At 41.0% G+C, this 24188-nt stretch overlaps 1 protein-coding gene across 1 annotated transcript; it reads right to left on the minus strand.

Moving 5' to 3' along the window:
- Positions 1–13257: 13257 nt before the first annotated feature.
- On the minus strand, positions 13258–16841 carry LOC128508440 (signaling lymphocytic activation molecule-like). Its single transcript, XM_053479785.1, has 6 exons — positions 16358–16841; positions 15691–16026; positions 14934–15233; positions 14254–14370; positions 14128–14180; positions 13258–13985 (listed from the first exon to the last, which is right to left on the minus strand). The coding sequence occupies exons 1-6, from the start codon at positions 16410–16412 to the stop codon at positions 13914–13916; spliced, it is 933 nt and encodes a 310-aa protein (XP_053335760.1). The 5' UTR covers positions 16413–16841; the 3' UTR covers positions 13258–13913.
- Positions 16842–24188: the final 7347 nt, after the last annotated feature.

Genomic DNA, 24188 nt, shown 5'->3' on the forward strand with positions numbered 1-24188 from the left:
GGGGGTGAGAGAATTAAAGACATGAGGGACTTAGATTTGAGTAAAGACGTACTCCCTGTTGAGAGGGCTCTAGGGGTGCTGTGGTGTATTAATTCAGACACGCTCAAGTTCAAGATTAGTTTAAAAGAGCGGCCTGTGACTAGAAGAGGAATCTTGTCAGTCACTAGTTCAATTTATGACCCCTTAGGCTTCCTTGCACCAGTCATACTGCCAGCTAAGATCTTAATGCAGCAGTTATGTAAAGAGAGACTCGCTTGGGACGATGACATTCCCGAACAATTTATAAAAAGATGGAGGGCCTGGCTACACGAGTTGCATCAATTGTCTGAGTTTAGTGTAGCAAGATGCGTAAAACCAGTTGACTTTGGAGTCACAAATACAGCACAACTTCACCACTTCTCAGATGCAAGTGAAATGGGATATGGAGTTGTCTCATATATTAGGTTAGTAAATGCTGATGGACTTACACACTGTGCATTCATGATGGGGAATTCTCGCGTAGCGCCCTTGAAACAAACTACTATCCCCCGAATGGAATTGACAGCGGCAGTGGTCGCCGTAAACAACGACAAAATGCTGAAAGGTCAACTGGAAATAGAACTGCTGGACTCTGTGTTTTGGACTGACAGCACAACTGTTTTGAGATACATTGTTAATGAAAAACTTCGCTTTAAAACCTTTGTCGCTAACAGAATCTCCATCATACGAGAGTCAACCAAGCCACAGCAGTGGAGGTACGTCAACACTTTAAAAAACCCAGCCGACGCTGCTTCCAGAGGAGTTTCCTGTGAAAAATTCATGAAAAACAACAATTGGATCCATGGTCCGCCCTTTCTTAACACTAGAAGCGCCGCGCCAGTGTCACCTACTAAAAGCGCGGTTCAGCGGTCTTTTGACCGCCTATTGTTTTGAATGGGAAGCTGTTGCTGACACACAATGATCGCTAAATGGCGCGTTCACACAAAGCAAATAGTTTAGCTCCAAGATCAACTTGCACTTGGACAATGCGCCATTCATTCTCGCGTTGATAATCAGCGGTATCTTTTTCATATTCAACTGAGAAAAGCTCTACTTAATTTTATATCGTATGGAGAACATTTATTCGTTTTTTCATTCTATTTGAAACTTCTGAACGTCTTGGATGGAGCAGGAGCAGCGATTTAGTTCTGAACTCGCTTCCGTGAAATTATCGCTAAAACAATAATGTGTTTGAATAAATCAGATCTACCACAGCAGATAATAAACTATGCTATGTCATAACCGAATCAAACACCACGACTATGCCTCGTTTCGTTCGTCGGGAACGTGGTTCACTTGGCCGCGGTGTATTATAAACCTGCGGAATGTTTCACTGTTTATGCCCACATAAGATTCATGTAATAAAAGCGAGTGAAATGTGGAAGTGGCCACTCAATGAGAACTAAATCAAAGATTTCGGTAACTACACTGAGTGTATAGTGATACTAAACAGCTGAACAACTTTATCGTTTACCTCTGAGAAAAAAAGCTGTATTTTGTTTGTTTATATTTAGAATTTTTATAACAGTACAAGCAGACACACACACACACACACACACACCTCCCCTGAGCCCTCGGTAAACATCCAATCACCGTCGGTATGCAAATGAGTCAAGACGTAGCCTAACGTGGTGTCGTGTCTGATTTCAGCGGTCACGGAGAGGAAAGACTTTGAAACACGTTGTTTCACTGGTTATGACATAGTGACACTAAACAGCTGAACAACTTCACTTTTTTGAGAAAAATAGCTGTATTTTGTTTGTTTATATGTAGAATTGAATAAATAAATGAATAACACCTTCATATCCCCTCTCAAGAGAGTGCCATAGTCTATTGTTAGTTTTAATGATTTGGCTGAAACTAATTATCACTACATAAGTACCCCAACACCATTGATCATGAGTTTCAGCTGAAACTTATTCATATGTGTGTGTAATATGTGTGTGTGAGTAATCGAGGCCGGCTCTACGCAGGGCATGAGGGGCAGCGCACCCTCAAATATATGTCTGCACATGTTAATATATTCCTAAAATTTATATATTAATGAAGCGTCCACGGAGTGGACCAGTTTATATATTAATCTTAATATTAATATATTAATCTAAGCTTGAACTTATCATCGTTTCGTTCAGATTCCGCTTCAGTGTGTTTCTTAATCTTTCCCCACATTTTTGTGTCAAACTATTATACACATATTATATATATGTGTATTTATATATATTATATAACAAATAAAATCCGTATTACTTGACCCTGAAGTTTAGTTTAGCACACAAAAAAACAGAAACGTCCTTTCTGGTAAATCAACTGCATATGTGTTTTATTTACAGCAATTCTTTAAAAATGAATATACATTGTACAGTACAAGGTAAACACGAGGAAGATTACAAAATGAAAAAACAAACAGTATGTCTACTTTATAAACAGCTTAGTATATTGTGCGTCGAGATGCTAAAATCCCTTGCATGTTGCCCCTATATTTTGTGCTTCAATTCCAAGTGAAGAGATATTTGACCGGCAGCCTAGAAACAAAAGAACTGTAGGTGTGATCACAACCCCCTCCGAACGACCGTGCCATCAATCACTGACCACCTCAGAAGTTCAGATACTATTTTATTAAGCAACGACATAACATTTATCTTAGCTGGATGTTCTAATTCTTAAAAACGTTGAACCTAAAGTAAGACTTATCACACTGTAACTAGAATATTTACAAAACTCAAAGGTTGTCTTATGAATACTAAAAAAAACTAAATTTTCAGTTTACATATACATTACATTTTAAGCAGATGGGCCATAAAACTGATCATATGTTTATATATATATATATATATATATATATATATATATATATATATATATATATATATATATAAAGAGTCAAATTCAGGCTTTTACTATAGTGGATTCCAAGGACTTGTAACTTAAAATGTAACGTTTAGCTTAGATTTGGTTTATATTGGTTTATAATCTTATAGTAGAAAACACGAGGTAAATTTGACTATATTCATTTACTTAGGTTAAATGAATTGTAAGCCTTCGAATGGTGCTAAAAAAAATTGCAAAACATCAGAATACATTGGAGGGAACTTCTGAGGTGGTCAGTGATTGATGGCACGGTCGTTCGGAGGGGGTTGTGATCACACCTACAGTTCTTTTGTTTCTAGGCTGCCGGTCAAATATCTCTTCACTTGGAATGGAAGCACAAAATATAGGGGCAACATGCAAGGGATTTTAGCATCTCGACGCACAATATACTAAGCTGTGTATAAAGTAGACACTGTTTGTTTTTTCATTTTGTAATCCTTCTCGTGTTTACCTTGTACTGTACAATGTATATTAATTTTTTAAAGAATTGCTGTAAATAAAACACATATGCAGTTGATTTACAAGAAACGTTTCTGTTTTTTGTGTGCACACTTAAGCGGAATCTGGACGAAACAATGCTGATAAGTTCAAGCTTAGATTAATATATAAACTGGTCCACTCCGTGACCGCTGAAATCCGACAGACGGTAATTGGATGTTTACCAAGGGCTCAGGAGAGGTGTGTGTGTGTGTGTGCGTGCGCTGCAGCCTGTCCCTTTTTTCAGCGGATTTTTCCGCTACTGCAGATCAGTTTAGCAACTTTATATCAACAATATATTTAATATATAAATTTTAGGAATATATTAACATGTGCAGACATATATTTGAGGGTGCGCTGCCCCTCTTGCCCTGCGTAGAGCCGGCCTCGATTACTCACACACACACACACATATTACACACACATATGAATTAGTTTCAGCTGAAACTCATGATCAATGGTGTTGGGGTACTTATGTAGTGATAATTAGTTTCAGCCAAATCATTAAAACTAACAATAGACTATGGCACTCTCTTGAGAGGGGATATGAAGGTGTTATTCATTTATTTATTCAATTCTACATATAAACAAACAAAATACAGCTATTTTTCCCAAAAAAGTGAAGTTGTTCAGCTGTTTATTGTCACTATGTCATAACCAGTGAAACAACGTGTTTCAAAGTCTTTCCTCTCCGTGACCGCTGAAATCAGACACGACACCACGTTAGGCTACGTCTTGACTCATTTGCATACCGACGGTGATTGGATGTTTACCGAGGGCTCAGGGGAGGTGTGTGTGTGTGTGTGTGTGTGGCTGCTTGTACTGTTATAAAAATTCTAAATATAAACAAACAAAATACAGCTTTTTTTCTCAGAGGTAAACGATAAAGTTGTTCAGCTGTTTAGTGTCACTATACACTCAGTGTAGTTACCGAAATCTTTGATTTAGTTCTCATTGAGTGGCCACTTCAACATTTCACTCGCTTTTATTACATGAATCTTATGTGGGCATAAACAGTGAAACATTCCGCAGGTTTATAATACACCGCGGCCAAGTGAACCACGTTCCCGACGAACGAAACGAGGCATAGTCGTGGTGTTTGATTCGGTTATGACATAGCATAGTTTATTATCTGATGTGGTAGATCTGATTTATTCAAACACATTAATAAAGCTTTATATCCTCAGGATGGGTCATTGCATTTTTTAGAGATAATTGCAACAGAAATTTTTAAACAGAATGAACAAACTAATGAATTTTCTCGAAACGTTATAAAATAAAGTAAAGCTAAATCTTCTAAATCTCCATATAAAATATCGCTGATTATCAACGCCAGAATGAATGGCGAATTGTCAATATTTCACGGAAAAAAAAAACAAACAAAAAAAAAAAATATATATATATATATATATAATAAACTGCATATATGGAATGAAACCTGAGACAGTTACACACTGAATGACGCATAGATAGTATGCGCGATTCCTTGCGCCATCTGCTGAGAGAAATGAGAATCGCAGGTTGGAAAAGGCAGGAAACGGCATGACCGGCGCGCAGCTGTCAGCGATTTCACGTAAATAAGAGCAAAATAGCTTTATACTGGCTTTTACTGGTGCGATTTTGAAAATTTAAGCATACAGGGTGATTAAGCTCACAGATCTAGGAAAAGTCATGGAAGGAGGGTCCTGGAAATTGAACGAGTGTGAAGTATTATTTTTTTTTTTACCCCCTTGCGGTCAAATGACCGCTGCTCGGCGCTTCTAGTGTTAAAACACGAGAGAGTAAATGGCCTGAAAACATTCACGATCTGTCGACGAAAGAGGATGACATTGAGATTAAACACTCAGCCTCAGCGAATCTCGTAAAATCTACAGAGAGCACAGATGCCGTGAGTAAACTGATTAACTATCACTCCGACTGGTATAAGTTAAAAAGATCCGTTGCCTGGATTCTTTGCGTTAAAGACATGCTTAAACAGAGAACGAAAAGGATTAAGGGACAGGCAAACAACTTAATAATAGAAAACCATAAGTCTCTAACAATTAAGGACTTAACAAGGGCAGAAAACGAAGTCATTAAGTTCGTTCAAAACCAAAAATTCAAAGACGAAATTTCCATGTTACAAAAGGGTAATGCTTCCGTAAAAAGAAACAGTTGTCTCTCCAAACTAGATCCAGTACTGCAGGATGGAGTGCTAAGAGTAGGAGGACGTCTTGGTAGGTCTGCAATGCCTGAGCATGCAAAACACCCTGTCATTATACCCAAAGACTCACACATTACAACTTTAATCTTAAGAAACACTCACGAACAGGTCGGACATTGTGGAAGGAATTATATGCTTTCAAAATTGCGGCAGAAATACTGGATTCCGCATCATAACAACAAATCACAAGAATGAAATTGGCACCATTATTTGGCACCATTATTTCAGTTTATTAGTTAAGCATTAAGCATTAAGTATCATACATATAATTTGTATTGTGACATCATTTCATGTGTTGTTCTGTGACATCATCCCACAGTTATACAGTTCCATGTCTATCACGCACGTTAGTTGTAGTTGTTGTTAAGACACGGAAGGATACAGAAAGGTGTGGAGCACACAAGCTTTTGACCGTGAGACAGTAAGCTAAAAGGAATACAGTAAGATAAGTTATTGTAACTGTAACCTATCGAAGCTACAGAACACAGCAAGCGACTTGTCGTGACTACAGTGAATTTATGCAAGAAACTGTAACAACCGTTGTTTTTGATGTTGAAAATAAACGAGAGACAAAGAAATCAACGAAACGTCTGATGTCGTCAGTGACACTGTGTAACTAAAGACACGCGTCAGAACTTGTGAATAACATGCACCTACACTAGGTATATTGCTGAAAGGTACCCCACGCATTCTGTTTATCATTATTTACAGACCTCCAAAATATTCTCCAGACTTTATTGAAGAGTTTACAGAACTGCTATCAATGATTTCCTCAGAGTTTGACTGCTTTGCCATAGCAGGGGACTTTAATTTTCACATTGATAATGTAGAAATCAATATTACAAAAGAAATGATAAGTGTTTTAAACACTTTTGATCTGATTCAGCATGTGCATGGGCCCACACATAATCGTGGACACACTCTAGACTTACTCATCAGTAAGGGTCTAAATATCTTATCCATTATTATAAAGGACGTAGCACTATCTGATCATTTCTGTATTTTCTTTGATATATTGATCTCTGTTACCACCGAATCTAGATCTGTATCTATCAGAAAAAGATGCATTAATGAGAACACAAGTGCACTATTTATGAAGGCTATATCTTTAACACCAAGCACTTCTGCAGACTCTGTTGATCTTCTCCTTGATTCCTTTAACTCAAAAGTTAAGAATGTTACTGACGATATTGCTCCAGAAAAGGTCCGAAAGGCGGGCAGACAGAAATCACCATGGAGAAAATCAACAGCAGTTCAGAATATGAAAAGACAATGTCGAAAAGCTGAGCGGATGTGGCGGAAGACAAAACTTGAAATCCACTATAGCATCTATAAAGACAGCCTTCATGTTTTCAGTGTGGAACTAGCCAAAGCTAGACAGACCTATTTCTCAAACATTATAAACAGCAACATAAACAACACACGCACTCTTTTTGCTACTGTTGAGAGACTGACAAACCCACCAAGTCAGATTCCTATTGAAATGCTCTCTGACAGCAAATGCAATGAGTTTGCTTTCTTTTTCTCTGAGAAAATCAGTAATATTAGCAGGGCTATTAACACAACAAGTTGTACAGAGATCAGAAAAACTCAAACACAACCTCACAAAACAGTTACTATGTCTGTCTTTCAAGCAATTGATAGCAAAATCTTGAAAGAAACAGTGCAGCACCTCAAATCGTCAACCTGCGACCTTGACACACTTCCTACATCTTTTCTCAAAAGTGTGTTAAACTGTTTGGAAACAGATTTATTAGAAGTGGTGAACACTTCACTTCTCTCTGGGACTTTTCCAAACTCTCTGAAAACCGCAGTTGTTAAGCCACTTTTAAAAAAGAATAATCTTGATAACTCCGTATTAAATAACTACAGACCAATATCAAATCTTCCTTTTATAGGGAAGATTATTGAAAAGGTTGTCTTTCATCAGGTGAACAACCATTTAAACTCAAATGAATACCTAGACAGTTTTCAATCTGGTTTCCGAGCGCATCACAGTACAGAGACAGCGCTCCTAAAGATAATAAATGATATTCGTTTAAATTCTGACTCCGGCAAAATATCAGTGTTGGTACTGCTAGATCTTAGCGCTGCGTTTGACACTGTTGATCATAACATACTAATAGAAAGACTGGAAAACTGGGTCGGGCTTTCTGGCATGGTACTCAAATGGTTCAGGTCATACTTAGAAGGGAGAGGTTATTATGTGAGTATAGGAGAGCACAAGTCCAAGTGGACGTCCATGACATGCGGAGTCCCACAAGGCTCAATTCTTGCACCGCTCCTGTTTAGCCTGTATATGCTCCCTCTAAGTCAGATAATGAGAAAGAACCAATTGCCTATCACAGCTATGCTGATGATACCCAGCTTTACCTAGCCTTATCTCCAAATGATTTTAGCCCCATAGACTCCCTCTGCAAATGCATTGATGAAATTAACAGTTGGATGTGCCAGAATTTCCTTCAATTAAACAAGGAGAAAACTGAAGTCATTGCATTTGGAAACAAAGATGAAGCTCTGAAGGTGAATGCATACCTTCACTCTAGGGGTCAGATAACTAAAAATCAAGTCAAGAATCTTGGGGTGATTCTGGAGACAGACCTTAGTTTCAGTAGTCATGTCAAAGCAGTAACTAAATCAGCATACTATCATCTCAAAAACATTGCAAGAATTAGATGTTTTGTCTCAAATGAAGACTTGGAGAAACTAGTCCATGCCTTTATCACCAGCAGGGTGGATTATTGTAATGGTCTCCTCACCGGCCTTCCCAAGAAGACCATTAGACAGCTGCAGCTCATCCAGAATGCTGCTGCCAGGATTCTGACTAGAACCAGAAAATCTGATCACATCACACCAGTCCTCAGGTCCTTACACTGGCTTCCTGTAACATTTAGGATAGATTTTAAAGTACTTTTACTTGTTTATAAATCACTTAATGGCCTAGGACCTAAATACATTACAGATATGCTCACTGAATATAACCCTAACAGACCACTCAGATCGTTAGGTTTGAGTCAGTTAAAAATACCAAGGGTTCACACAAAACAAGGGGAATCCGCCTTTAGCCATTATGCTGCCCGCAGTTGGAACCAGCTTCCAGAAGAGATCAGATGTGCTAAAACATTAGTCACATTTAAATCTAGACTCAAAACTCATCTGTTCAGCTGTGCATTTATTCAATGAGCACTGTGCTACGTCCGAACTGACTGTACTATCTTATGTTTATCTAATTTCTTAAACTGTTTTATTTTTATTTGAAATTATGTTTTTATTAGTTTTACTTAGTCTTTTATTTTTATTTTAATAAAATTTTAATTAGTTTAAAGTTTTGTTGCAAACTGCATTTATTTTTATTTTAAATGAAATTTAAAAGTTTTTGTTAAAATGTCTTATTGCTATTATCTTTTATTTCATTTCATGTTTATTTTCTTCTTCTATGTAAAGCACTTTGAATTACCATTGTGTATGAAATGTGCTATACAAATAAACTTACCTTGCCTTGCCTTGCCTTGGATTGACGTAGGGAGTTCTGGGCGTACTCAGCCCAGCCCAGGAACTGGTTCCAGGAGTTCTGATGGTTGTGGCAGAAGGTTCTGAGGAAGCGCCCGATTTCCTGAATTTTTCCTTTCTGTTTATCCATTGGTCTTTGGATGATATCCTGACGACAGACTTACACTTACTCCTAAACGGTGAAAGAAGGCTCGCCATACCCGAGATATGAACTGGGGTCCTCGGTCGGAGACAATATTCCCTGGGATACCATAGTAGCGGAAAACCTGGTTAAAGAGTAATTCTGCGGTGGTCATGGCTGTTGGTAAGTTTCTGAGGGGGATCAGGCGGCATCCCTTTGAGAATCTGTCGACAGCCACCAGCACGCAGGTATGTCCTTCCGATTCGGGCAGATCCGTAAGGAAGTCTATTCCGAGATGTGACCATGGTCGCTAAGGAATGGGCAGGGGAATGCTCTTCCCAGCAGGAAAGTGTCAAGGGGGCCTGGACATGGCACATTCCTGACACCCCTGGACATACCTTCTGACATCGCGTCCCAAGTTGGACCACCAGAAGCTTTCTTGTAACAACGCGAGAGTCCGGTCTATTCCTGGGTGCCCTGTGCCTAGTGAAACATGTACTGAGTGGATGAGGGTGTTGCGATCATCTTCTGACACTTCTGATGGAATCAGTGAGAGAATACAGGCGGGAGAGCGCATCTGCCTTAATGTTCTTAGTTCCTGGTTAGTAGGAGATCTTAAAATCGAACCGAGTAAAGAACATGGCCCATCTAGCTTGTCGTGGGTTTAGCCGTTTTCACCTGGATGGTAGGTGGGTGGTTCTCCTTGCTGTTGGGAGAGAATGGCTCCCGCTCCGACGGTTGATGCATCCACTTCTACCACGAACGGCAGCGTGGGGTTAGCGCGGACAAGGATGGGAGCAGAAGTGAACATTTGTTTTAAGTGTTGGAATGCTGCAATGGCTTCGGGAGTCCACTTCAATGACTTGGGTTTGCCGCGGAGGAGGGAAGTCAAAGGAGCTGCTGTGGTGCTGTAACTCTTGATGAACCTTCTGTAAAAGTTGGCAAATCCTAAAAATCGCTGTAGCTCTTTAACAGTAGTAGGTTGGGGCCATGTGGTTATGGTTGCTATTTTTTCCTCGTCCATCTTCACTCCGTTCTGGTCGATGACATAGCCCAGAAACTGTACCGAGGGCTGGTGAAATGAACATTTTTCAGCTTTCAGAAATAAGTGGAACTCTCGTAGACGTTGGAGTACCTGTGTAACATGATGTCGATGTTGTCTTTCTGACTTGGAGAATATGAGAATGTCGTCAATGTATACGATGATGAAATTGTGAAGGAATTCTCGGAGTATTTCATGCATGAAGTTCTGAAAGACTGCGGGGCATTGACCAGCCCATATGGCATCACAAGATATTCATAGTGACCTGTAGGTGTCACAAAGGCTGTTTTCCATTTGTCTCCCCTCCTTATTCGCACCAGATTATAGGCGCTCCGAAGGTCTAGTTTCGTGAAGATGTTTGCGTCACGGAGACATTCGAGAGCTGCTGGAACTAGGGGTAATGGGTATCGGAACTTGACTGTGGCGTGGTTGAGGGTACGGAAGTCGATGCAGGGACGTAAGCCACGAAGAAAAAGCTGGAGGCTGCTGGTGACGTTAAGGGGCGAATGTAGCCATGTTGCATTGCCTCCGAGATGTAGTTCTCCATGGCACTTCGCTCGGGGAGAGACAGAGGGTAGATACGTCCATGGGGCAGTGGTTCTCCTGGGATCAGGTCGATGGCACAATCCCAAGATCGATGGGGCGGCAGTTGAGTTGCCCTTTTGGGGCAGAAGATGTCCTCGAAGGAGGAGTATTGCGGAGGGATACTCACTGATTGTTGTTTAATGGGGCTCTCGATGGAGGTGGTCTGGATTGGTAATGGTTGTGGTTTTACTGGTAGCGTTGGGAAACATGTAGTCGCACATCTTTCTCCCCATTTCAGCACTTCACCTGTGGTCCATGACAAGATCGGATCATGTTAAATTAACCATGGTCGACCCAGGACGACGTCAGAGGTGGAGTCTTCTAATACAAACAACTGGATCTCTTCCTGATGGAAAAGGCCAATCTGAAGTTTGACGGGGCCAGCCAGTAGATGCACAGACTCTTTGGATAGGGGTTTTCCGGTTATGGACTGGTTTTCGGTCGGACTGGTCTTGAGCCGGAGGTACCGGCATAATTCCCCGGAGATAAAGTTGCCGGCTGACCCTGAGTCGAGTAGGGCTGCCACTGAAACCGACATATGACAAGAAGTGAGGTTCACATTGGTGGTTAGAGGTTGCAGTTTTTCAATTTTAGTTAAAATCGAACTCACCACAGCGAGAGATGTGGCACTCGGCTCTGAGATGCCCCGTGTCGCCGCAGTACAGGCAGAGACCCTGGGACAGCCGTCGGTTTCTCTCCGCCAATGTTATCCTTCCTTTTTCCAGGATCATTGGTTCATCCTTGGGTTCTGGAGTTGCTACCCTTCTCTGCGATCCAGCCACTGGGACGACTTCGTTTCCGGAGTTGGATTGGCATGAAGCGAGTCGTACTAAACAGCGAATAGAGAGCTGAATGAACTGTTCTAACCCCATGTCGTCATCGTATGTGGCCAACATGCGTCGGAGAGCGGGCTCCAGCCCCTGACGGTAGGTGGTTAGGAGAGCACTCTCGTTCCATCCACTCGTTGCTGCCAAAGTGCGAAATTGTAAAGCATATTCTTGTACCGATAGAGTACCTTGGGTAAGATGATACAGTTGTTCTCCAGCAGACACCTCGCTGTCGGATCGCTCAAAGACCTCCTTGAAATGATCCATGAAGAGCTCGTACGACTCGATTAAAGGTCCACCATGCGACCAGATTGCCTCGGCCCACTGTAATGCCTGTTTAGATAAGAGAGAAATAATATATGCAATTTTAGACTTATCGGTCGGGTACAAGGATGGCTGTAGGTTGAAGGTCAGCAAGCACTGCAGCAGAAACCCCTTGCAGTTCCCCTCCGTGCCAGAGAAGGGCGCTGGTCGGGCCATTGGGCTGGCCACTGGGGGCGCCGAAGAAGCCGCAGTGGCTGCGGCCGGTGATGGCGGCGGCGGTGTTAGCATAGCTTGCCGGAGTAGACTCACCAGCTCCCGTAATGGGTCTCTTTCGCTCATCTTGATGTGTTGGTGAGGTCCGGGCTTCTGTAACACAGTGGGACTCCACACAGGGGTAAGTATCAAGATAAGCAAGTTTTATTGAATTCAGAGTACGTTGCGGCAGGGCCGGAATCTTTGGCTTATTAGCAACTATGGCCGGAATAACCCATACGGTAATCTCGGGTTGTATCCGGAATCCGTTAACCTTCACTTCTTCTATTTTCTCCTATACTTCTCAAAACGGAGCTCCACGCTCAGGGACCGTGACTGGAACGCTACTGAAAGCAGAGGTATAAGGTAAGTAAACAGGTAAGTATAAATCTTCTTACTTAGACGTTAGAAGTTGGGTCCTCACTCATGGGTACGAGCCCGGACGTTGACTGAAGCGTGGTGTGTGGTCTTTATGCGTTCGCGCTGATTACTGACAGGTGGTGGTGGTTAGTACTCAGGCGATAAAGGGCGCTGTGTTGAAATGAGTTCGGAGCCTGGCCTGACTGTGACAAGATCAGCCTCCATTATGGGTTTATCTGGAAACACTTCCATTACTGACCACTTCTAAAAACATTTATTCCCTCTAACATTTAAAAATGAAAGTTTGGAAATCTGAATGTTTTTTCTTTTCATTACATTTTAATCCCAAAAACAACAGATAAACAGCTAAGACTGTGTGTGTATAAAGATAAATAATGTTGGTTTTACACAGTACTGTACATTAACAGCAGGGGGCAGTGTTGTGTGTTATAGAGTTTTATGTTATTGTTTAATGACTCCCATTAAAACTCAGAAATACAGATCTCTGAGGTCTTAAATAAAAAACTAACTAAAGATGATTGGATCAGACCTGCTGTGTGTCAAATACACAATAATGTAATTACTGTTATTTTATTGAGAAGAACTTTACAGCCTGACTGGTTTAGTGTTAACTCACTCACTCACTCACTGAAAGTTTCATTTGATTATCAATCCACAAACTGGAGCTCAGCATTTTAATAAACCTTAAAGTAAAAATACCAAAAGAGAATTTACACATTTACATTTTTATTAAAACACTGCACTTTTTACATATAATACAATCTCTCTGAAGTTTCTCTCTGCTGTAGTTCTGTTTGTTGGAGCGACACTAAGCCAGAACAAGCCGTGTTCCAGAAAGAAGAGCAGACTATCAGAATTTTCAGGAACTGCAGTACACGTGTTAATTTAATAAACAAATGAACAGCAACAGTAAATAACAGTAAATAAGATCTGTGTCTCTCTCAGTCAGGAGCTTTAACAGGCTGGAGTTTAGTTTTAAAGGTAAAATACAGCAGGAAGCTTTGATGCCTAATTCAATCCTGAGCTCAGATTACTGGATCTGATTATAAATAAATAAATAAAAACCATCAACTACAATATAAATGTGAGGACAGAGACAAACAGTTACACACACACACACACACACACACACACACACACTTCTCTAACAGCTCGCTCTGTATCTGATCTGAACAATACGGCTGTAGATCAAATCTATTTCCTATAAAACTAATAGTTATTGTACAGAATCACATTTTAAACACTAATGGAAATGGTTTATGGTTAAACATACAGTAAATATTTATAATCAATTATGTAGGAAATTAAAAGTATAATGTTTATAATATCAGTCCAGTTAAAATGATCCAGTGATGTGTGGAGTTATTAGGATCTCTTCACCTCTGAGTACACCACTGAGCCGTTCTCTTCAACACACGTCACACTCCAGTTTTCTTCCTGTAAGACACAACAGTATATTTCAGTATCTGAATCAGGGTGAGACTTTATCACTCCTGTGGAACAAATGTGAGTTTTACACCAAAACCTCTAATGCATTTCACATCGTGATCATTTACACAAGTTTTATTTAAACACTTACCGCTTTAACTCTCTTCACATCAGAGTAAGTCAGATCCTCAGATTTATCAGAAACTAAAGATACAAAAAAATCTGATTAGTTTAACTAAATATGAAAAGAACACAGAATTAGGAAGATGTTTATTACCTTCGTCCTTTTCCTTTTTTCTCCAAACACACAGAAATACTAACACTGATATTAACAGCGTGAGAACTCCAGCAGGTATCAGGACATAAGACAGGATACGGGAACTTTTAGATTTATCTGTGAACATTTTAATATATTTTTAAATGTAGCAAAATTTATAATTTTTTTTAACCATCAGATACATGAGACCAGAATTGGGTGACAAAAAACATCACCACATGATACTTCAAACATTCCTACAGTTAATGATAATATTTTCTTTTGCGTTTGAAAAATCTTCTAGCAAAACTAAATTATCTGTAAAGGAAAAATCCTTTAAACTACAGTTTGTGGATTATATCTTCAGAAATACATATTTAACGATGAATATTTTTTAAATGACACTTAGAACCTGAAATTGGTTTTTAATATTTTACATTTTCATGTATTACAGTGCTTCAGTAATTTATAGCTCTGCTAAAATCAGTTTTAAATTGTTATTAAAATGCATCACACTATTTCAGAAAATAATATTCTGGTATAAATTATAATGATATGAGTATAATCTCATATTGTCCAGCTTTACATAAAACACACACTGAAACCCCTCAGAGATTCTCATATATAATATTAATGAACCCTGTACTATGACACTGCACTGAACTAATACTCCACTGTGTGTGTTAAAGACTCTGCCGTACCTGGGTGATGATCACAGAGCTGTGTGATGCTGAGAGAAGTTGTTTTATTGCTGACAGGGTTTGCAGACACACAGGTGTAAGTGTTAGTGTTAATGTCCTGGTTGTGTATTTGCAGTGTGAGACTGAGGTTAACACTGAGATCTGTGTTATTGGTGATATTGAGTCTCTCAGTCCCTCTGTACCAGGATAACGTCACATCTTCTCCATTCTCCACAGTGCACAGGGGGAAACACAACTCTGTGCGGGAAACAGTTCGTTTTTGCTTTTGTTGACTTCTTATTACTGGAGTTGAAACTGGAGCTAAAAAACGGAAACAAATATAAAAATATAACAGATTAGAAACTACAGCTTCAGAAGACAGATGAAGCCACGAAATAGTTAAAAATAACAGAGTTACTGTTAGAACATCTTCATGTTTATTCCTCTTACACCACAGCAATAAATATAAAAAGTCATTAAAATATTTATAGTCATTATATATTTAACATCCACAAAACAGACATAAACAGATGTTCTGTAATGAATTCCTCTCAGTGTTACACAACACCAGGAGTGCATTAATATAAACCTGTGATGTGTAGTTACACTACTGTCAGAGCTGCTGTTATAGAGAATTAATCAACACCTTCTGACCAAACACACATTCAGGTGTTTACAGCACTGTGGTTTAAAATTTAATAATAAACCTCCAATAATACCTTATTGATTAAAGTTAAATAGAGACACTGGAACACATTTCACTCAGACTTTTACTCACCATAAACACTGACACTGAACGTCCGAGTTGAGAGACCTCTATTGATGACTTGTAATAAATAAACTCCAGAATGATTCCTGCTGATGTTCCTGATGGTTAAAGCTCCACTGATTCTGTCCAGCTGCAGTCGCTCTTTAAATCTCTCACTGATTTCTGTAACAGTTTCTCCTTTAAATACCTGAATAATCAATATCTTTTCCTCTGCTTTCTCAGGTCCATAAAAACACTGAATCTGAGCATCACTCTGAATCCCAGTTATCCCAGTATGGAGAGTTATAGTGGTTCCTTCCACTTCCTGCAGTGTGACCGTCTCGTCTCCAGCTGCACACAGTAAACCTGCACCACAGATTCAGATTCATTATTTCACCAACAAACATCATCACATAGAAACTATACAGATATACAGATGTTTTTTAATGCTGAATTAAACTTTTAAAGTATCAAAATTTATAACACTGACACACTAAATGACCAAAAGTATGTGGACCCCTGAACCCTACACCCATGTGTGGGTGTAAACTCACTACATCCAATACACCAAGTATTAAACCTGAGTCTGACACGTGTGTAATGTACATGTACCACTTTCAGGATGAACTTCTTTTATAAACTCTTTTTATTCACACTTCCATTTTTTTCTGTTATGAAGGAAAAGGTGTAAACTTACAGCACAGCAGGAGAAGAAAAGTGATGGTAAAATCTTCTGGTAAAATCTTCATCATTTCCTAATCCATGGTCAGCGTTTCTCAGCCAGACGTTTCCCCTTTGTCCCGAACATCAGTGTGAGTGAGGAATTCAGAGCACAAAGCAGTTAAAGTCCATGCTGTATGGAGCTGCAGTACACAGCCTTCCTCACACTGTTAGCTTAGAGAACTGAAGCCTCCTGTAGAAACCCTCCTGTCTCAGCGTGTTCAGTCTCTACATGCTCAGTGACGCTTCCCTTCAGCTCTGGGGACGGCAGGATTCATTTATAAAATGTCTCTCACATGGGTTTAGTGGGAGCACTAACACTCCACACTATTTAGTACAGAACAGTCTGTGCAAAAGTCAGTGCACCCTTTGGTTTTTAATTAAATAGTCATTTAGTATTTATTGTTAATTATTTGGGGGTGTAGAGGGGAAATACACAGGACATTAATTAATTTTTTTAGTCAAACAGCCATGCAGTACATCTGTGTGATTATGATAGAAAATGTATTAAATAAAAATAAGTGTTTATAAATGGAGATATGGAGGTGTATAGAAGAGGAGGAGGATCTTATAGAAGAGGATTAAAAACACCATCATCAGTCTCTCTGTAAATATCACCTGATCACATGATACCAGCTCCAACAAATCCTAAAGAGAGGACGAGTTAATTCAGACGTCACTGTCAGAGTGGAACATTATTCCATCTACAACATTCTAAACATTTCCTTATAAACACAGCAGCCCTGAATAACAGTGTTACTGTCCATAAACAACACTGTTCCAACCATCAGCATGGAACAGTAACAATCTGAACAGCTAATATTCTCATCCTAAAGTCATTTAGTCTCTATTCATCAGTTTTAGACTTGTGATATGGACACACACACTCCATTATTATGATTAATACATCATTCTCGACTTCCCTCTAAAGGCTCAACACTAACAGATCTGAGATACATTTAACTTAAATAGTGAGTGCAGTGGCTGCCCCAGTGAAAAAAAAAATACACTTTAGTGTATTACAAATATATTGAAATCCTCGATAGTACACTGCAAATATACTAACCAAAAATTGTACTATCAGTTAATATATAAAAAGTATACTAACATCATGCTTTTACCAAATTTTGGAATTATACTTTAAATATACTTCAAAATAATTGTATTATAGTACACTTTCCAAAAATATATTATTGGAAAATATACTTTAAGTGAAAGTTTTGTTACATTTCCAAAGTATACTTATTTAAACTTGTTTTTCAATGTTTTTTTGGTATATTTAAAAAAATATATGCTCGAAATAATCATTGTAAAAATGTACAGAAAGTACACATTAGAAAACATTTTTAATATACGGTAGTCTCTGTATATTATCAGTTAAATTTAAATGTACTTATTTATATGTACTTATATTTAGTGCACTACTCCCTCATGCGTGCACGTTTAGACTTGTTTTTGTGCGCTAAAAATCACTTTTGCACGTTTAAGATAATTTCTGTGTTTTAACTTTCTTCTGTGCGCTTACTGTCATAAAGCGACACCTGCATGAACTGCAGCCGTGATATAGCTCTTCAACTATTTTAGCCAACCAGAGACTAGAATCAGCACGACACCAGCCAATCAGAAGCGGGCAGATTCGGACTGTCTGATTGGCTCCCCAGTCGTCCGCTTCTAGTTTGAATTAACGACTGGAAACTGCATCGTTGCGTGCGATCATTGGTATCATTATATATAATGATCTTTATCTTTATTTAAATAATCTGTGATATAAATGCTTTACATAATTCCATTGTGATGTTTTTCATGTGACTAAAACAGAGAACAGTTCTCACTGTGAGTGTTACAGGCCTTTATGTTGAAATGTCTCTGTGACTGTATTTCCTGAACTAAACTGTTGTTGTGTCATAAAGACCGCAAAATAAAAGAAATCTACAGGAGCTCTGACCCAAATAAATCACACCACAGAGATTAAAGGATAAAATAACCGTCTTTCAGCTTTTCCTGTAAACTTCATTTACACCATGTGAGAATTCTTTATCAAATCCATCAACAATAAACACAGACTTTACATTTATAACTTAGGACGTGTCAGTAATGCACTGAGCAAACAGACGAGTTAGTAATTATTTATTATATCTTTTAATGTGAATCAGCATGTGTCAGTGTGTATAACATAATGTTTAAAGTCTGTAATTGTGTTGTATTTGTTACAATCTACAGATTGCCAGTAATTATTCTTTTGAGTGTTTTGTAGGAAGTTCAACACCAGACTGGACTTGTGTGTCTAGATTTAGTTTGTGCCCCCTTAGGTAGACGTTACATCACTTGCAGATAACATAATGATGTCACTTCAGTCTGTACTTATAACCAGAAACATCATGATCATGTTTACAAAAACAAATTCATAAAAAATTTTTTTTATAAAATTTATGATTTTTGCTTTTTTATTATGTATGAGTGTAATCACAAAAAAAAATAACTTATTTAGTTTTCAGTGAACACAAACAGTGTAGAACAATAAACAAAATAATCACTTCAGGGCTAATCTGAGAACTTTACAGGTCTTGTGGAAAATAAAACGAGTAAAGTTGATGATTTCTGTAGTCTGGCGTCCATCCACACTTCCCCTTTAATGTGTGTGAGATGGAAAGCTGAACACTAAACCACAAACATCTACACTCACTATGACAAATGTCACTGTTTTGTCATTTCTTTCTTTATTAATTGTTCATTAAGTGTTTTAGAGAGTGTGTATTATAAAGACAGAGGTAATAAAGAGTTGTCAGTGTTTATGTGAAACATTTTGCTACCTGAGGCTTGTTGAAGGTAAAAGCTCGACTCAGTTCAGTAGATTTGTGTCTCATGAGCTGAGAATCAGGAATAAATGTGTGTAAGGGCAGGTGTTTACACAACTGTATTTATATAATATTATCTAGATAAGATAACTAGTTACCTTAATAGCACAACTAGAGATTATGTGTAGCTGCTTGAAGAGAAAAATGGGGAGAGGGTGTTAAATGATGACGATTGACTGATTTAATTATAATTGATCTACTCTACATTTATCCAGTCTCACATTCAGAGACCAGACACAGTGTTGTTTTTTTTCCAAGTTTTTTTCTTCCAGCAGAAATTTCACTTCCCTGTTTTTGTGGTTTTTCTGTTTTTCATTTCTAATGAATTTCATATTGAACCAAAACACACATCTCCTTTTTCAGCCAGCCACATCAGCACACTATTCAGGGTTTATTCAGAAGATCTCAGAGAGAGAGAGAGAGTAGGTCTGAACTAACATTTTATTTAAACACTGCTGCATGACCACACCCTGTAATATTCTCTCTCCTGATGCAGGAGTGTGTAGATCCTTATGATTTATTTAATCCCAGAGAGAGAGAGAGAGAGAGAGAGAGAGCAGTTACAGTGTGATCTATACCTCTGTCAGGTTATCACGTATATAAATGGTCTAACGAAAGACATTTCCAGCAGATTGTCTTAGTTAGAGACAAAGACTTAAGGCTTCCAGCTGCTTCCTTTTTCCCAAACATCCACAGGCTGGAACATGTTGAGGGAGTGTTTTCCATCATCAGTCTTACTTTCGGTTTGTAATGTTCCTGCACTAACACACTGTTCTGACTGTAAGACTCAGTGTGTGTCTGGGCTTGTTGATTTCACTTTAGAAGTTAAAAAATGAGTCACATGACCATATGATTTCCCCAGAGATTATAATGAGCATTATAAAAAACATGATATTTATTGCTTAATGCAAAAATAACAAAAAATCATTTTTAATGCAGAGTAACACGGCTGTTTGTTGGATCAGTAAACACATCTGGCCAGTGTTTCCAGTTGATAAGAGCATTGTTGTGTGTTTCTAGTCAGCCTGTAAATCCCCATAAAACCCCCAGTTTAACAGAAATCTAATCTTGTCAAAGTCCGAAGAGAAAATAAACTCGAGAAAATCGAGGTATGAAAACACACAATAATCCATCAATCTGAGCAGTGCGCAGCACGTGCTTAAATCACCGGAATAATCAGTGGAGGGAATGAGAAACAGGTGAGCAGACGGGGCGGAAATGGGGGCGTGGGAAATGCGCATGACGGGCTAGGGGAAAACATAAGCACGTGAGGGGAAGTGACAGCATGGGAAAAGACGGCAGACAGGGCATGAATCATAACAGTTACCCCTTCTTATAGGCATAAAATGAGGCAGCGTAGCTGAGATATATCAAACGTGGGGTTGACTCGCCGCATTGTAGAGGGGAGCCAGAGCTTGGTGACAGTGAAGAGCCCAATGTATCGGGGAGAGAGTTTACCAGAGGCGGCCTTTAGGTGGACATCTCGGGTGGATAGCATGACTCTTTGCCCCACTCTGTACTTAGGGGCCTGAGAGCGACTGCGGTCTGCTTGGTCCTTGTATCTTTTGTTGACTCGCAATAAGGTCTTCCTTGCTTGCAGCCACGTCTTTTTGCAGCGTCGGATGAAGGCTTGAGCAGACGGAACGTTGACCTCCACTTACTGAGACGGGAACAGCGGTGGATAATACCCTAAGCAGCACTGGAAAGGAGACAGGCCAGTTGATGACGAGACCTGGGAGTTGTGGGCGTATTCTACCCAGGGCAGAAACTTGCTCCATGAAGTAGCGTCCCGGGAGTTCATGCATCTCAGGGCGACCTCAAGGGACTGGTTCTTCCTCTCAGTCCGACTGTTTGATTGGGGATGAAACCTTGATGACAGGCTAGGAGTGGCCCTGATCAAGCCCTTCCAGAATTGAGAGGTAAACTGTGGGCCCCGATCTGAGACAACGTCTCTTGGGAGGCCATGCAGCTTAAAGACGTGGTTGACCATGAGTTCGGCGGTCTCCTTGGCGGAGGGCAGTCGTGGAAGGGGAATGAAGTGGGCAGCCTTTGAAAAACGGTCCACCATTGTCATGATGCAGGTGTGGTCGTTAGATGCGGGTAGCCCCGTGACGAAGTCCAAGGCGATGTGGGACCATGGGTGGTGTGGGATAGGCAGAGGCCTGAGGAGGCCCGCCGGGGCTGTGTTGGTGTGCCGCAACAAAGCTGGAGACATCCTCCTTAATTGTGGGTCACCAAAATCACTGCTGGGTTTGCGCCAAGGTGCAAGTTACGCCAGGGTGACAGAAGAGTTTAGAGCTGTGGGCCCACTCCAGGACCTGGGAACACAGGGAGAAAGGGACAAAGAGGCGTTCGGGGGAACGTTGCTAGGCCCAGGCTCATAGGTCAGGGCTTGCTTCACCTTGGTCTCAATGTTGAGTTCTGCGGCGACGAGCAAGGAGGTAGGAGGTAAGATTGTGTCGTTGGCACGGATGTCGTGAGTGGCAGAAAATTGTCTGGAGAGGCCGTCTGGCTTGGCGTTCTTGGATCCTGGGTGGTAGAAGAGGGTGAAATTGGACCTACTAAAGAACAGAGACCAACGGGCCTGGTGGGCATTGAGTCTCTTGGTGCTCTGAAGGTATTCAGACCTCCGTCCCCTCTAACCAATGTCTCCACTTTTCCAGAGCTAGCTTAATGGCCAGGAGCTTACGATCGTACATGCCATAGTTTCTTTCAGCGGGTGTTAGGTGGTGTGAGAAGAAGGAGCAGTGGTGTAGTTTGTTATCGTGTGGGGCTCTCTGGGACAGGACATCCCCTACCCCCGTGCTGGAGGCGTTGACCTTCAGGATGAACTGGTGTGATAGGTCTGGGATTGTTAGGATTGGGGCGGACGTGAACCGTTGGTTAAGTTTTATAAAGGCCTTCTCTGCCTCCGGGTCCCAGTGAAAGTGGTTCTTGGGAGAGGTGAGAGTCGTTTAGGGGCAGCTATGGAGCTGTAGCCCTGGATGAAGCGGTGGTAGAAGTTGGCGAAGCTCAGGAATCTTTGGAGTTCCTGTCGTAAGGGGGGAGTGGGCCAGCTGGCAACAGCTTGAAGCTTGGTTGGTTCCATCTTGATGCCTTTGGGGACAATGACGAACCCGAGGAATGTGGTGGTCATGGAGTGGAACTTGCATTTCTCGGCCTTGGCGAACAGGTTGTTCTTCAGTAGCCTCTAAAGCAGCTGTTGAACATGATGTTGGTGTTCCTCCAGGTCCCGGGAGAAGATCAAGATGTCGTCAAGGTAAACAAATACTCAAAAATTGCTCCAAGCCAAAATTGAGTTTCTCTCCCAATCTATCTGTGGGTTGTGACGGATTAGCCAGGGCAGGCCCAGAACGATCATCCATCATGAATAGCGAAGTCTGCTCTGTGTGGTTGCCTGAGATCCTGAGACTGACGAGAGGGGTTCTGTGGGTGATAGATAGCCGTCGAGGGCCTGAACCTTGAGGTAAGTCTCCAAAGGCAGTGCGGCGATACCCAGAGCCTTGGCCGAAGCTGCGTTGACAAGATTGCAGTCTGATCCTGAGTCAACTAGTGCCTGTACCACGTGGGTGTGCTGTTCGTAGATGAGGAAAACGGAGAGCAGGCGGCGTTGGTCTGGGAGCCTTCTTGGAGTCACACCCTCTAGTGCTCCCTTCTGAACTAGAGGGTGCCTCCTTTTGTTTGACAGTTCTTAAGTTGGTGACCCGATTTCCCGTAGTAAAAACAGGCCCCTTCCACTCAACGTCATCGTCTCTCCTCTGGAGAGAGATGAGCGTTCTGCCCAGTTGCATGGGTTCATCCTGTGTGTCGGCTCGTGGAGAAGAGGGTCGAGGGGAAAATCTGGGTGGAGAACCCTGGGTAGATCTACGAAGGCGGAGACGTGAATCCACTCGACCAGCCAAGTCTACTGTATAAGTCCCTGGAGAGACAAAGGTAGCTCTTGGGAGACCAGCTCATCTTTGAGTGCCTCTGTTAGGCCTTCCAAAAACCCATCACACAAGGTTCAGTCGTTCCACCTGCTAGAGAGCGCCAGTCGTAGGCCGAGCGCATGCCTTGTTTAAGGCGTAACAGCTTACGTCCAGCCTGTCTTCCATGACATGAACGGTCAAACACCCTCTTCAGCCCCTGGGCGAAGCTCTCGTAATTAGAGCAGCAAGGGTTAGGGGCATCCTACAGCGCAGTACTCCATTCCCGGGCTCGTCCTGTAAGAAGTGTAATGACGTATGCCACTTTGAAGCATTCAATGGTGAAAGTGAAGGACTGGAGCTCGAAGATCAGTGACCACTGGGAGAGAAAGGAGCGGCAGGTACCTGGATCTCCTTCATTGGGGGAGGGAAGGGGGCGGGGAAGCATGGCTCTCGTTGCTCACTAGAGACTCTGCCTTGCGCTGAAGAGAGTTGGAGCCTTTGGAGCTGGCTTGTGACGTCGGCAAACGACTGCTTAGTATTGAGCTGCTTCTGCTGATGTACTCCAAACAGCGCACCCTGGCTTTCCAGTGTTGCTCTCTTGCGGTCAAATTCTGCTGGATTCATGTCGTGGCTGGATTATTCTGTCACAGGGTGGAGCGGGACGTGATGGATCCAAACGCGGAAGATGACGGCAGACAGAGGGGGCGTGGTCGAGAAGCGGAAGCGGAGTCGGAACCAAAAGCCAGGCGGCGAAGCGTCAAAGCAAAAACGTAAGGCGAGAGGCGTAGTCAAAGGGGAGAGCGTAGATTAGAGAATGGGGAGATCAAAGAGCGAGGCATTTAATCCAAAAACGTGGACGAGGAGGCAAAAACGAGAAATGGAAGCGTGAGATCAAAACCAGGAGATCACAGAACGAGGCAAACAAATCAGAGACGAAAACCAAAACCGAAAACAAGAAACAAAGCGAGCTTGGCAACGTGAAATCCGAAGAGAAAATAAACGCGAGAAAATCGAGGTATGAAAACACACAATAATCCAGCGATCT

This window comes from Clarias gariepinus, chromosome 20 (genome assembly GCF_024256425.1).
Source record: "Clarias gariepinus isolate MV-2021 ecotype Netherlands chromosome 20, CGAR_prim_01v2, whole genome shotgun sequence".
Lineage (NCBI taxonomy): Eukaryota > Metazoa > Chordata > Actinopteri > Siluriformes > Clariidae > Clarias > Clarias gariepinus.

Coding starts and splice junctions, on each gene's coding strand:
- LOC128508440 (XM_053479785.1), bottom strand. CDS start 16,412: ATGATGAAGATTTTACCAGAAGATTTTACCATCACTTTTCTTCTCCTG. Junction 15,234..15,690: donor GTTCAGTGTCAGTGTTTATG/GTGAGTAAAAGT, acceptor TCCGTTTTTTAG/CTCCAGTTTCAACTCCAGTA. Junction 13,986..14,127: donor ATGTGAAGAGAGTTAAAGCG/GTAAGTGTTTAA, acceptor TGTGTCTTACAG/GAAGAAAACTGGAGTGTGAC.